Source organism: Cyclopterus lumpus, chromosome 21 (genome assembly GCF_009769545.1).
Source record: "Cyclopterus lumpus isolate fCycLum1 chromosome 21, fCycLum1.pri, whole genome shotgun sequence".
Lineage (NCBI taxonomy): Eukaryota > Metazoa > Chordata > Actinopteri > Perciformes > Cyclopteridae > Cyclopterus > Cyclopterus lumpus.
Window position 1 is genome coordinate 11,987,692 of NC_046986.1, and position 16,084 is coordinate 12,003,775.

General features: G+C 41.8%; 1 protein-coding gene across 2 annotated transcripts in view; it reads right to left on the reverse strand.

The window, feature by feature from the left end:
• The window catches only part of LOC117750549 (plakophilin-4-like), a 68,115-nt gene that overhangs the window by 18,779 nt on the left and 33,252 nt on the right, over positions 1-16,084 (reverse strand). Inside the window, exons 4-8 of one of the 2 annotated variants that reach the window (XM_034561812.1) lie at positions 12,440-12,474; positions 7,658-7,789; positions 7,044-7,222; positions 6,180-6,762; positions 280-444 (exon numbers count right to left, since the gene is read on the reverse strand). In XM_034561812.1, coding sequence (XP_034417703.1) covers positions 280-444; positions 6,180-6,762; positions 7,044-7,222; positions 7,658-7,789; positions 12,440-12,474 — 1,094 coding nt within the window. The remainder of the gene's footprint in view (positions 1-279; positions 445-6,179; positions 6,763-7,043; positions 7,223-7,657; positions 7,790-12,439; positions 12,475-16,084) is intronic. The other variant, XM_034561813.1, reaches the window with a different exon arrangement.

Here is a 16,084-nt window from a genome sequence, read left to right on the forward strand (position 1 = left end):
CCTACACTTGTGAGCTAACATTTCTTTCTGTTAACATTATCATTTGGTGAGAAAGAAACTGATGATGCAAATCAGATGTACAGAACAATAGCAGAAGTATTGTCTCATCTGCAGTGATACATCTTTACAAGGTGACAGCCAATAGAAGGCGGGCAATTAAGTCAAATACACATCGATGATCTTTTTGGACAGTCTTATAATGGTGTCATGTCCCTTGTGGGTGGTTTGTCTTCATCCTTGCCTCCTGTTGTTTTACATACTAAATCATGTGGGACCAACCTGAGGCGCTCCTGTAGAGGGTGCCCTGCTGGGTGGGGCTGCGGTACAACGGGCCCTGGAACGTCCGATCCTCGTAGATCGGAGCAATGTGGCGGTCTGGGGACACGGCAGACCTTAAGTCTGGGCCAAGCTGGCTGTGTTGACTGGCGTATGAGCTCCGTATTCCTGGAGGTGAAGGAGAGCGGTGAGCGGATGAGTCAGCGGATGCAGAATGATCTTGTGATACACAGACGGTTAAGAAAAGTGTTTGAGCCCTCGGCCATTCAACTCCCATGTGTCCTGTTAAGGTCCCCCCCCCCCCTCTCCTTGTGGTATGAGAATCAGTTTTAGATACTTACTTTAGAAAATCAATCACAGCAGCACTCATGTCTCCTTTAATTGTTGTCTAAGCTAATGTCATTGTTGCATGGTCATGCGGTTCACCGATATGCAGTCTGCTCCACATTAACAAACAACAACAACAGTCATCACTGAGACAGATAAAAAGAAGACGTGATGTGATGCTCACTGGGTCCTCTTTTAAGCAAGTTTCAGGATTGCACGTTACTTTCTTCACAGGTTGAAAATGAATGGAAACAAACAGGAAGAAAAATAAAATAGCATTGGCTAAAACATACCAACAATTATACATGATTCTTAAAGACAAGATGAAACTATTAGTTTTTCTTGTTTCTGTGTGTCACTGTTCCACATTAAATAAAGTTGACACAACTGCGAGAAAAAAGGAAGTATGGAACTAAGTCTAGAATTTCAAAAAAATTTGAATCACTATATAAAATCGATTGTGTCACCCCAAATAAAGACTTTAAAAATAACATGTTTGAAGCTCATTTCCAATATTCTCTATGAGTCAACTGCCATCATCCACGTATGTTCTGCACCAGACGGACAGGACAAACAGGCTGACAGGTGAGTGACCGAATCAAAACCTACGCAAATAACAAAAGTCATGATAACAAAATGCTGCAAGGGCAACGTGAGGCAGCGAGTCCTGTCTGACTCGGATTCAGTCCACATGTGAAACAATAACAGTGAGGCAACACCAATATCTGTAGCTATGAATCCATCCGCATAAACAAGATACACCGCCATGAATGTGTTATTGTGACAAGAGGTACAATAACGTTTGTTTACTGTAAAGTTTTGATAATGTCATGAATGTGTTCTGGACTACGCTCTCATTTAGAAAGAAGAAAATTAACAGAAACACTTCTACAGTGAAAAGTAGAAGACAAGGTGGCTATAAAGAGATCTCAGGTTTGCTTTTCTTTTTTCTCCATTTTGATCTGCATGCCGATGTTTCTATGTTTGTGTTAAACCTCACATCAGTGAAGCTCACTACACTGTGAAGCCCGGTGGGCCGGCACACAGCTGGCAACTAACTGCTCACTGCACATTCCACGGGCCTCCAAACGTCACTTGGGTCCTCTCCAACTGCATGAGCTCAGTCCCAGACTGCTGCTGAACACCAGCTCTGCCATGCAGAACCAGCTAAATGAGGGATTCTTGTCACAGTTTGAGACGGAAGGAAATGAATAAATAAGAACGTTTGCCTCCTTTGGGAGCAGAGGGTCTCTGGGGGCAAAGCGAGGGAGCCTTTCAGATGTAGAGAGCGGGTCCGACTGAGGCTGACCTCCGAAGCACCAAAGAACATCAAAAAGACCCAGCCAACCTCTCGCTGCATGACTACCGCATAGGAGAATGAATTATCTAGATTATTGGTTAGTGTTTATTAAAAAAGATGGTTGCACTCCACTTTATGTACTAAGATGATAGACAGGCTGACCCACATCTTTTAAAAACATTAAAGCTGAACAGTGGGTGTCAGGTTGAGTAGCATCCCATTAAACGACATGTCTAAATGCTCTATAATATTTTATATTTTGTGCAGGTCAAATGCAAGCTATTCGACGCTGAGCCGCTTTGACAAAACACTAATTTGAATGTCAAGACTGTGTTTGACAGGTGTGTTTTTCAGATTTGTATTGCATCCCTGGCTGTTTGTTCAGCTTTCAGACACCTGTGGAGTAAAAGAAAATCTGTGGAGGCTGTGTAACATTTTAAGATCAAAATGCTTTTGGGTTAAATTCCAATTGTCTGTTAATATATTAACAGATCTTGGCTCCGTTATATGCAACAATTTGGCCCGTGTCAAAAGCATCCCGCTTCCTCTTCTGACAACCCTGCTTCGGCTTGATTCCTGCGCCGAATGGTAGTCCCACTCCACACATGCTAGCAGGGTTGTTTCTCGATTGTTTAAAAATTGCTCGGCGGGAAAATAAGATTTCATTTTGTAATTCTTCCCTTTTTTTACATTATTCAAAAGAAGTCATTTTCAAACAACATTCAATCAAATTAATGATCCACTTAAAGCAATGCTTTCAGAGCAGCTTAGAGGGTTTTAGGCACTTCAATGTTAGCTTTTAGTGGTCTCTCTTGTGGCTTTTTGCTAAATTAAACATTTTAGCTTGAAAATGTAGGATCACAACGGCAGGCTTATCAATGAATTGTATTTAATACCTCCATTTGAAGCACCGGGGGTTAAATTCAACCACAAACTACATCTAAACAAATACTCTGAAATGGAAGGCATGTTGTTGTGAAGGGCAGGGAGTAAAACTGAATAATGCTGCTGCCGCCAAGTGCTGTAGTGGCACCCTCAATAGCAGAGGAAGCCTTTCACTCTGTGGCAGAGCACACAATAGCCACTAGCAGCAGCTTGGCAGGAAATCACTTCTGTTGTTCAAAGGTTTAAAAGGGGTGAGGCTATGAAGAGAGAGGGGGTAGTGGGAAGACTTAAGGAAAAGGCGGTAGCAAAAAGAGAAGAAAGCGAGAGAGACTATGCGAGGGGGAGGTAAAGAAAGGATGAAAATGAAAAAGAGGGTTAATGAGGCCGTCTAGGACCACCAGAGACTTCTCATCCCATGTAAAGCCCGGCTGTGACCGAGTGACAGGGACAGAATCTCCCAGTCAAGGAGCCTTCGTGCATATCTCGCCCACTCAGCAGCCTGACTCCTGAAAGTAGCAACATTCAAACAACCTTAGAGGAGACTAATCCGTCTGCCTTCTTTACTCTGCTCCCCTGGCTGCAGTGACTTCTGAAAAGCATCTGCAAATTGTCAGGGAGAAATAACATACTGCCGTCTATTGAGGATGAATGGCCCACATTCCTGCTGCGTTATAGTCATTTAATTCTCCCCCTCAGCCCTTTCACCGCGGCTTTAACAGATTGCACTTGGCAGAGAGGCGAGATGAAGGGCGGTGGCGGGCTTGGCGCGTGCTTGCTCTGGAGAAACAAACACGTAAATGGATGCAGCTGACTGCATTCCTCAACAAGAATCATTTTCAAAAACCTTCTCCAGATTAACAGGAGAACTGGATGGATCATTAGTAAAAATTCGAGGATAGGTGTAAACAATAAAGTGTACCACGGTTAAAACTACGATGGTGGCTTGGCGGTCAGGTTGAGAAAACGCACACATGCATTCGGGCCACCTCCCCTCGCTCAGTTGGTCGCACCCTGCTCTTAAACCTAATGGGCACATTATTAAGATCAATGTGTCTTCATTTTCCATTTTTCAGCAGCAGAGGGAAGGTATGACTTGGGGGGGCAGGTGGAAAAGAGAAGAGCACAAGATAAGAAGGGATAGAGGTCTGATGAAAGGAAAGCAAGGAAACCACAATGCGCGTGACAGAGCAAAAGAGAGAAGAGGAAAGGAGACAAAGCATCTTCTGATAGATGCTGACAGAAAACCACCAACAGCAACAATATCAAGGTTAGGCTGTCGGATGGCGTTTGCCAAATGCTTGCAATTGAGCCTGATCACATGAACATCCCATGTCCTTCCACTATGGCTCGTCAAACACATGTGACAAATCCACTGTGGTGTATGTGAGCGAAAGGAAGGGGCGAGAGAGACAGGAGGGAGAGGAGAAGGAGGACATGAGAGGGATGCTCAAACACAGAGAGGGAGAGAGAGAGAGAGAGAGAGAGAGAGAGAGAGGGGAGAACAAGGCTTCCCTTCGCTCAGAGGACAGAGACTGAAAACCCATTTGTGTCCGCTTGAAGCATCATCACTCAGAGCTGTGACTTAAATGCCTACTTAGAAGAACCTGCATGTGAAAATACACATTTGACAGAAGGCATAACAAGAGGTCACACTTTCTCTGTGATTTAAAGATGGTTTGGATTATGAACAGATTGCTATCCGTTACAGGCGGCGTGTGCCAACGAAGGCTGAGAAACACAACAACGCTCTTCTTGTCTGGAAAAAGGACCCACCCCACCAAGTAGAGCGAAGAGATATAGATCTTAACTCGTTTATCTGTTGTACTGTTTAACAGCATTGTATGTTTATGTATGGTTCAAACTAAAGATTAGGACTCCACGTACCTTACTGTATAGTTGGATAATTAGCAATGGATAAAAAAAGAGAAAAGAAACCGTATTTTTGTCCTCAGCCCAGCTGAGTAGATTACACGATGTAGCATACATCGGATAATGCAATAAACATGGTAGGAATGGCAATTGGTTGGAGATGATTAATTCACCGAGAACAAATAAAAGACAAATGTGCACATGCAGCAACTACATGCAACCACGGTGCAGTGAGGATGATGGGAAACCAATGTCACACAACAACCACAAATGATCACCTTGAACGTCATCATCAACCAGGACATCTGAGGACATCCCCAGGCAGCATGAAGTCAAGCAGAAAACAGTCTATTAACCTTGGAACCATCATATTGTGTTTAACTTCTTTTACCTTTTGGAGGAAAACAGAAATGCTCTTTAATTTTTGGTGGAATCCTGCTTTCACTCGACTACTTTGATTTCTTTCTCCGGCTAAAAATATAATAATGAATACTGAAATGTGAATAAATGTGTGATTTTGTAGTATAATAACTTTTGTTTTCATTATTTTGTCAAAGCTTATCTACAGGAGATACCTGAAGAAGTGAGAGCTGCACAGGCTGGCCTCTTCCTTTGGCTGCGGGGGGGAAATTGGTTGGCTCCCGATTCTAACAGGATACGTGTTTCACTAGAAAACATTAGTCAGCGTGTTTCCTAAAAGGATGACACACAAGCTAGTTTGGGCAGGCCGGTTTTCCAATTATTATCTTCCTGATCTCCTCAACTGTTCTGATTGAATTACACAAACAGTTAAACAGCCCCCTCATATTGTCCTTGGTTAGTGCATTCGCTATAGCCGTGATAATGCACTCATCAAAATAATGGATTCCCACAGAACTCCATTATGTGTTGTGGAAATGTCTTTTTCTACCTTCTCTATTATTTCACTACAGAGGTATACAATTAAATTGCCGGTCCCTTATTCAACCTGCAAATTAAAACTACCACCAGTATTCTTTATAAATTTGCTCAATTTAAATCGCAACTTAACCGCAGCTGAAAATCAGTTTCCCGTTCAATTGTTATTAGCAAAGTTAACTATGATTAGCACTCTATTATAGTCTTTGGACTATGTTTTGGCTTCACACCAGAACAATCGCTGTTTATGTTCAGATTCATTATGCTGAGCACAGAGCCAACAAAAAAATGTACCACTGACCAAATATTTACAACCCACATCAGAAGAATTTATGGAAAGCAATTATGTGACAGCCGACAAAGACGGCAAGTTGAACGTCAAACTCATCAAACTCAAAATAGCCTTTTTAAAAAGGTGTTTTTTACTTTTCATTATATCAATGTTTTCCTTTTTACGGTAATATAGAAGTTGACTAATATTAATTTGATTTAAATAAAAATAACAACATTCTTAAATAAAAGGTATTATCTACCATTATAAGGTTAAGCTGAAACACTAATGTCTCTCTGTCTGTGTGTGTGTGTGTGTGCGTGTGTGCGTGCGTGTCTGTGCGCATTTGAGCACCTGTGAAGCTGTCAGGTCGCGTCATCCTCTCGTAGATGTCATAACTCTGGGGTCCATACGGGTCGGTGCTGTGGAGCATGGCGCGGGGCAGAGTGGAGCTGAAGTGCTGGGGCACGGCGGTCATACTGGCCCTGACTGGAGACGATGAGTGAGTCGGCTGCTTCGTCAGTGGAGGGTTGATGCTCTCCACCATTGTCAGAGGTGAGCCCATGCGGCCTGATGATGACCCCGCCGAGGCCTGATAAGGCGAGGTCGTACGGCTGGCGCCTCCCGACCGGGAGTTCGTGGAGCCCATGCGTCGCAGCGCAGCGGGGGAGTTTTTCTGCGTGGAGTAGGGCGAGCTGTTGCCAGCTGCGACGGTGTTACTGGTGCGCTGGGCAGAGGGCAAGGTCGTGGAGAAGATGCTGGAGAGGGGTTTGGGTTCAGTCACAACGGGGGAGCCGTAGGCACTGCCAACAGAGGTACGCAGGGAGCCGCGGGAGGGGGACATACTGCTGGCGTAGGCCGGCGAGTGAGAGCGAGAAGGCACTGAGCTAACCCTCCGCATAGCACGACCGGGCACAGCTGTTGTTACTGCCGAACCCTGCACGTCAGAAAGAGAACAATATGGTTTCACGCATTTGTTTTATTCATGGGCGATACAATCATTAACAAGCATGTTGTACTATCTGCTGTCACGATGACATTCTAAAAAAACACAGCATTCATTACAGGGGATGACCTTACTCTGGGACATATTTATTACTTAAAAAAATCATATTTCAATCAAATTCATATTTGCTGGTGTTACTCAGAAGGTACTACTTTAAGATGCATGCTGTGCTTGACAACAGCAATATGTTGTCCGTTGATTGCTGGCAGTACCTGGGCTGAAGCCTGGCCCTCGGCCCTGGTATTCCTCCCCAGGGTACCAGTGCCGGCGCCAGGGAAGGAGTGCTGCATCCTCAGCTCTGCCTTGCCCAGGTTCTGGCTGCTGGCATCCTGGTAGCCACTGTCCGAGTACGAATTCATATGATTTGAGCTACGCAAATTCCCCGCAGGCCCTGAGAGAGCGCGACAAAAAAAGGAGTCCAAAAATGAAATGCAGAGAGAAGTAGGAGTAGAGGAATAGGAGGCGGACACATTATATGCAGTTTCTTAATAGACATGACCTTTACCTAGACAGCATTGTTAATGACAAATGGCACAGCAGGTGAGAACTTTTCTGCCACCGCTTTAATTCAGGGCGCCATGGTACATTCAGCCTTTCATAAGCTGTGATGAGGGATGAGTTGTTATAGGTGATAAGTATAAAGCGTGGAAAGGACAACGCTGCAGGGTGAAACAGGCTTTCTGTATCATCAAAGGAGAAATAATGACATCATTTCTAGTCAAATGATTGCCATGTACATTTAGCGGGACAATGCTGAGATAAGAAAGCGAGGATGGGAGTGAGAGAAAAGAAGACCGCACACGATAGAGAGAAGGCAATAACAGACCCGCACTTTCATGGAGGGAGGACTGCTCCGGGGAGTACAGAGACACCTGCTCTGACTCAGTCCTGATGCGGTAGCTGGGCGACTGGGAGCTGTCAGTCACCCGAGACTTGGCGTCCCCCACGGTGGAGGCATCTGGGAAGACACAGCAGAGCCGGGAGTCAGACAAATAGGAAAGGCTTCGCATCGGAAAACAATAAGAGTTTTGGCTTTGGATGGAAAGATTCTAATAGGCATTAAAGCAGTGAACAATGGAGTTGAGAGAAAACAACAACAAACAATGATGTCCGCAACATTAGTTTCACGCTTGTGTACAGTGGAGTCATTAAATCCGAATAGTTTCACTGCTCTAACATTTCCCTACTACATCTTCCTCTCCTCATGACAACATCCTGTGTGGAAAGCAGGAACTGGAATCAGCCCTGTGCACACGGTTCCCCCCAGTAATCCCAATCTAGTTAAGCGTGACCAGTGTTAATGAGTTAGTCTGCAATCACTGCAACAAAAGCCAGCAAGTGGAGGGGAACCGAGAGGCAAACATTGGCTTGGAGCTTTTCAAATGCTGCCCGATAAGCGGGTGTGAGAATGAGAGTTGAATTCCGTGAAGAAGCCGCCTTGTTGCCCAAACTGACCTGTTGAATAAATCTGTTGACACATACTGTAAGCGTAGAGTGGGGTTTGACAACCTGGCTTTTTGCACTCCCACCTCTGAAGATCTAAGGATGTTTTGCCCATTTACAGATGGGACTGAGTGAGTCAGGTTGAAAGAATACACATTTGGCATGGCTTGTTGTGTGAAGGTCGGCCCCGCTTTTCCTCTGGGCCTTCAGCAGGTCCATTCTGAGTCAAACATCCTCACGCTTTGAAAAAACACTTTGCCCAATGGTGTCCCTTTTAACAGTGCTGCCATCTCAAATGTAAAAGACAACCCCGCTTAAAATAACAAGCGCATAAATTAAAGTTTCAGTTTGTGTTTAGTCCTGCTTTCTTGCTCACCCACCCACTGTCTCCTGGTTTGTTTTTGTTTTTGTTTGTTTTACACATCTCTAGGTACAATTAGAGGGTATCATGATGATCCAAGATTCACAATATTTATTTGATACGATATTTTCTTAATTTAGGCATGCAATGAATTTGTAATTTAGCTAATAAAACCACAGTATTACAGTTTGACGTAATTAAACTTGTGCAAAAGACTTAATGTCCTCCGGGTCCTACCAATCATGCAACCATGTAAATCACACCCTGACAGAACGTTGTGTCAGCTGCATGAAAACAGCCCAGTTAAGTTAAATTTAAACTACACTCGCCAGTATAACAACACTGGCAGCTCATGGTGACAAAGCCACATTTCTTCTGTCTTCACATTTAACTGTTGGTTAATAGCTGGACTTGAATTATATTGTGTTCACGCTAGAGAGTCTGAATCTGATCCAAACCGTCCTGCCACTTCATATTAATAATAGGCCAAAAGACAAATTACTACAGCACACTATACTATGTTAGTGGAAACCATCTGGAAATCTTGCGCTGCTTGAAATAATCAAAACAAATATATCACAGGTGACAGTAACCGGGAGAGGTGGGGTGTAATGTGACAGGAAAAGAATAATAATGATATGCATAATATGCCTCACCCACCTGGGTGGGTTGATGCTGCAGCACAGTCATCTTGGCTCTTTAACAGGGTTATTAAAACTTAACTCAATTATGCATTTGCACACATTGCAGAGGATGCAGCAAGGGTTAATCAACCTTATTTGTTTCTCTCTACGTGATCTTTTTTTGGACCCCAATGCTCTTTGGCGACGGGCCCCGACACACAGAGAGAACGTAATTAAAATTGCATGTGGGTGATATAAGAGACCTGTTTAAGTATTTACAGAAAAACAATGGCATTCTAGATTTTAGGAGATCAGGAAGCATTTATATGTCCTTTAAACATAAGTAATAACGTGACTGAACTACTCGTTTGTCTCCTCCGATCCCAGCAGTGATTCTGTGTCTGGCACACAGCGGGTTGTTTCAGACCACTTATACTGAGCCATGACCCTGTTTGATAAATGAGATGCCAAAAAGCCAGAACAGAGACCGAAGAGAGGGAGACAACAAGAAAGAAAAAACGAAAGAGAGACAGGAGCCCTTTTTCACACATTGAAAATTAAACTTTACTGGCTTCCATTATCGATGTGTGGAAGGGTTTTTGGCATTCACAATAATTCACTCATATGTTACAATTGAAAGTTGTAATGGAATGTTGCCGGTTTGAGCCATAACATGGCCCCTTTGGATAGAGTATTTGTTTTTTCTCTCTAAGAAACTGAAGAAGAGAGTTGGAACTTATTCCACAGGGGATATATTTTTAAATCTATTTTGCAGTTGAATATGCTTCTCTACTACTTATGCTCAATTTCGTAACCCCAGATGTCAAAGCACCCTAAGGCCCCATAAAACATGTTCTTGTCTATTAATTATGTATTAGATAAAACTACACAATACAGTTTACAGTCAAGCTGCACCCATACAGACACTGAGCACGGCTGTAGCTTATAATAATTGTATTTACATTTTCCTCACTGCTTTTTTGTAGGCATTTCACTATTTCTAATTAATGTGTTGGAAAAGTATGTGGGTTTTCCAAACATATATCTATATATAAACTACAGTGAAATCTGGACTTGCTTTTGTTTGGCACTTTTCATTTACACTTTAAAACAAAGAAACCCGACGTGTCAACTAATAATACTGCTGGTTTCTACTGCTAACTTTGAGCCTGTTGAGGTTGAAAATACATATTCATAAGAATACAAAAGGACCACAGTCTTATAATTATGAGTCTGCAACACATCCAATGGGCTGGAAAAAGAAAAAGAGAGGGGAAATAATTGCCATCGGTGAGATATTGAGCTGTAGTTTGAGGAAAACCAGTGGTATATAAATATATATAAATGTAAAAAAAATTATATATATATATATATAAATAATTATTTCTGGAAGTTTTTGAGACAATCAGAAGAATCGCGTTATAATATAATTTATCAGCTCATTTACGCCACACAGTATCAACAACAACACATATGACTCGCTCTATTCCACCATCGATTTCTGACATAGCAATCATCTAAAAGTCTAATTTTTCTGGGGGGGCATATACCCCGTTTTGGTTTAAAGACCCTTCCCATTTATAAGGTCTCAAGGCTGTGGGATGATGACATGTTAAACTGTCAGCATATTGAGGAGAATACATGTTTGAAAAAAAGAAGACGTGGGACAGAAACCCTCAGAGGACAAGAGGTGTGACTACATTGATATTTCCTGGGGCTAAAAGGTTGTTTCCACACTAACACTTATATACAAAACTCTCAGACAGCAAAGACAGACAGTGGTTCATGTTGCCAATAAGCCCCACAGACAAACGTGGCCCATTATGCTATCTGCCACACATTTACACTTTAATTCATATAGTTTGGAAAAAGTACATTGCCACATCTGACTATTATTTATCATCTACACTACAATGATAAATCAATACCAAGCAAACCAGTGATTGTGATTAGTCCCTGGTGCTGTTCAAACACTAATGTAGTGCATTCAACAAGGGCATGAGGAATGGGCAGCAAATGAGAAAACTGTGTAGAATTCATATTCCCAGTGCATATGCACAACTATAACCCTTTAGGCTTTTCTGACAGGATTGACAATAAAAGATTAATGACCATTGCAGAAATGTGCTTTGTTCCACTGTACAATAAATAAGTCATGAAAAATATTGGTATATTAAATTCATTATCAGGTCTCAGGTGAAGATCCTTCAAGGATGTGGACTAAATAAACAGAGACCAAAGGGCTCAGAGAGATGCTTCCGCTCCACATCAAGGACGGTGTTGAGTGGGTAGACATATAGCTTAGAGAAATATTAAAACAAGAATACGCCTGGGGCTTCCCATTAATGTGAGCTTGGTTGAAATGCCTTGTGTTAGCAATGATTGAGGAAATGTAAAACATGCCTGAACTGCACTACACACACAAACAGACCCTTAGCGGAACAGTTGAGCCTTACTTATATCACATATATGTCACTATCTCTAAATCAATGTGATACTGAACAGAACCGACTCATCCACTATCATTTAGTGTGGACCTCATAAAGTAAACCAATAATCAAGCAAAGCAGATGGGTATTTATGTCTAACGGTGGTTGTTGATCACTGACTGGTGTAGTCACGGTCAAACAGGAACAGGAATTAATGAAGGTTGCTTCAAGCAAGATAGGTCACCTAAATAAATAAGTCAGCAAAGTGGATAGTGCAACAAGAGACATCAGTGGAAATCAAAACAAGTACAATAAATACTCAAACAGTAAAGGTATAATAAATAAGTGAATCGTAAAACAACAAAAAGCAAAAAATACAAAACACAGATCAGATTGAGTGGCTGGATACACATATGAAGTATAACATATTAAGTAATTATATCGCTTAAACATACAATGATGTTGATACTGATAGGAATATCCACAGTAACAAGTGTCCCCAGATGGTAGGTGGCATTTTGAGTCCATTTTATTCCAGTAAAACTCTCTGGGGTGAGCACTGATTTGTTGTTCCATATTAATTGTTTAACAAATATTGCCCCATGCGTAACTATCAGGTTACCAATGAGTGAGCTTAGAGGACGCTTAACACGATCAAAATGCATGTAAACTTGGTTAGGATTGGACAGCAAGAACAGATTTTGTTAGGAAGAGGGATATCTATCCAATCATTCGTGTTCGAGTTGACATACCTGCAGTTCTCCAAGGCAGGGACTTCTCAGACGAGCTGTACGGGAGAAAACAGGAGATGGAAAAGTGAATACATGCACTACAAACCAGAGACATCATGTTGACAGACGTGTGAAATCATGTGGAAGAGACACCTTTCAGCCTCATGTATGTTTTCCTTGGGCCTTTCACAACAGGGTCACAGATGGTAATCGCCGTTTGAGATAAACAGCGAGGAGATTCAGAGTATACTGCCTACGAGCAGATTTAATGTTTACAACTCAGATGTAAAGTCCATTCCTGTCATCTGTGTTTATCCAGACCTAAAGGAGCCTTTGGTGACAGCTCGTGTTTTGAGGACCTATCAGCAATAAGAGATATTCTATAACTGTGAGACTGGAAGCTGTTTTTCCACTTGCAGCTTAATAAACAAAACCAAAAAATACAAAAGGCCACAGGATTAGACACATCCTGATGGGAGCTGAAACTGAGCACGGTGAGGCTAGCTCTGAGAAAAGGCAGAAGGGATCACAGTATCTTCACACACACCCACAGAGAGTACAAGTGCACAGTATCCTGGCATCCTAAAGCAACCGTGACCTGCTTGCCAGTGTATATTCCAGCGCAGAGAGAAATTCAGAGAGATACTCAGTCTCCAGAGAATAAATGTTGCAGAATAATGGTTGAGCCAGAGAGCGGTCACAGTCTGTGACTTCTCAGCCACAACACTGAGGATACCATACAGCAAAAACAGATCGGATCTAGGGAGGAAGTGTGTGGGAGATCGATTATGGATCGGCCTCGGTCAGTAGATGAGGAATCATTCTTAATGACAAGTAAAGAGGCGGAAAGCATCAGTCCAAGTTCCCAGAAGACTATGGCAGAAATCCGTTCAATCCATTGGGAAACATCCTCTAGACCTTTGGCCTGAGGCATCACCACCAGACTGTAAGAAAGCTACAGGGAAAGCGCAAAGTCCAACAGTTAGCTAGAGTTTTACTGGTGAACCCACCAGTACTGGAAGTTTCCCAACCCAGCAAACAGGTTTTGGATTGCAAGTTGAGCATCTGATTTCATCTGCTGGTATCATCGCTATGCTAGGCCCATGGATTGTGCATAATCAGACGACTATATTATTTCTGGAAACTACCCGATGTTGCGACAGCTGCTATTTTTCCATCTAAGGTGACACCCTGTGAGCTTTAAGAAGCATGTCTCAGAATTTTAATGAGCATGCAGGCAATTAAAAAGAGGAAGTTTGGGGAGCTGTGCTCTAATGAACCATAGCAGACGAAGTAGAAGAATGGTGACCATAATGATGATGCCGATAAACTGCTGATAAACTACAGGCCTAAACCTCAAAGCACACTCCATTTCCCATCAACCCCTTTTGGCTGGGTGGAGGTTGCATCTTTTAGGAGTTTCACTTGAGGTCAAGTTTGATGACCACACCCTGTATGCTGGTAGAAATGAAGGGAGGGGTCAACTCTAGAGGTGTCATGAAATGGAATGACTCCCATTACAACCCTAAAGTGCACCATCAGCTCTGCCGACATCCCGCTGAGCTATTGAGCCAAGCAGTGTGAACTCAATGGTTAAAGCTAATCTTTATTCACAAACAAATGTCCAGTGACAGACAGTTTATTTGTTTTTCTATGTCTGTCTTTAAATTGAAAAAGGTGTGAAAATGGTGTTGCATGTTTTCTCTTAAGGGTCCCGAGGAGGTGGTGGATGGATGCATTCCCCCCAGAGGGAAAAGTGTCTACGTTTAAAATGTGATGATATCTTTTTGTCAGTAACTGGATTTCTAACACATCATGGGAAACCTGTCTCCTTATTAGAATAGGATTATTAAAAAACCTGGATAACAAAGCTAGATTTCGCCTGAAGACACCTGAATATTTAAACATGATTCAACACGTACCAATGTCTCTAAAAGTTTGCGTGGCCATTTGTGTGGCCAACAGTACCTCTGTGGCAACAGTGAAAGCAAAGTACGTAACCACTTATTATTTTTTGGGGTTGTATTCAAAATGTAACTGCAGTATGTAACAACAAAAAATAAAACAGAACTTTAGAATAAAAAAAGAATATATATATATATATATATATATATATATATATATTCTTTTTTTGTGCAAAATTATGGAAGTTTTATTTAATTTTGCCATTTTCAAACAGCTTTTCTAATGCATTACTTCAAAAACACATTTGGCTGCTGATTTTCATTGTGACTGGCACACAAAAATAACCTTTTCATATTAGAGGCAGTCATATTGTGTAAAGAAAGACTGCCTAGTCCTCTAGCTTTTATTCTAAAATGTGTCTTGAACGAGTGAGTGACTATGGGCAACCACAGGAAAGCAAATGTGTCACTTATATCTCCAAATAGGATCACTGGCGTGGATGTATACACTAAATTTGGGGTCTAAAACATAGAACCATAAAGAGGAAATGAGAGTAGCCTGGCTGTGTCTATTTTCAGAGAGCTGTTGTCCAGACCTTTTTGCCAGCAATTGAAGCTGCTCCATACCTACACCTCTCTAAAAATGAAGAAAGGGGAAATTGACACTCTGGGTCCTGAGTACTGCACTTTTTGTAGGTATGCAGGCTGGAGTACAAGAATGCATTGTGTAAGGGCATAGGGCATTTTATCACAAAGCCAGAAGAGATCATGGGGAGTCATTACACCCCCATTTCAGACCAAGTGTCATGTATCCACATATATCACAATTGTATCATGGTCCATTCGAGAACCAATGCGGCTCAAACCTGGCATCAGGTGAACATTTGTAAAAGAAATATACACTTCCATTTCTTTAGACATGAGGGCCTGGGGTGGTACCATGGGGTTCATCTAAAACTGGTGCTAGCCTTGGTTAAAGTCATTAGTATTCAGTGTTCTACATAAAGTTGGAAGAGTAAGGTACTAAAAGCAGTCGATACATTATACATACTGCAGGCAGCAAGGGAGAAAGAAGAATCTGCCAAACTCAGCTGATGAACTGTGTACTCAACAGGCCCATACTGCTGTTTGGGTAATAATGAAACCTCCAGTATGTCACAAAAGTAATCAATGTTTTTTACAGGGCTATTCCTCTCATAAGAAAGGATACTCTATATCAATAATCATCCAGTGTGATTGGAAATTAGTGTAAAAACACTATTTAAATGTTGGAAATACTAGGGTATACAAGTTTCTTGTAACCATGGTAAAAACAAATTGACAACGCTTACATTGATGTCCCAGTTGTATAAGGTCAGGGACATACAAACATGTAGTCAGCACATGTGTTTATGACCATATTAAAATATGCCTTGAGAGACTATGTTTAATTCAAAGGCTGACCATTATATTGTTATATATAACCATACATACTTTCTAATGAAACATGTGACCAGCGTATAGGTTTCATTAGTAAAATATCCATACACTAGATGACTATGCTGTGCTAATAAAATATGAGGCCCTAATGCAAGCAAATAGGCAAAAGCAACAGAAAAGACCATCATATTAATAGTGCCTGAAAAAACTGACCATTAAGCAATCTCTTAAATGTCACAGTCTATTAACCTCAACTGTAATTTCCCTTGCCACTTGATAGAATTACATTTTAACTACACCTAAAAGACGGTGCACATATTACTTGTTTAATTAAGTGGAACTG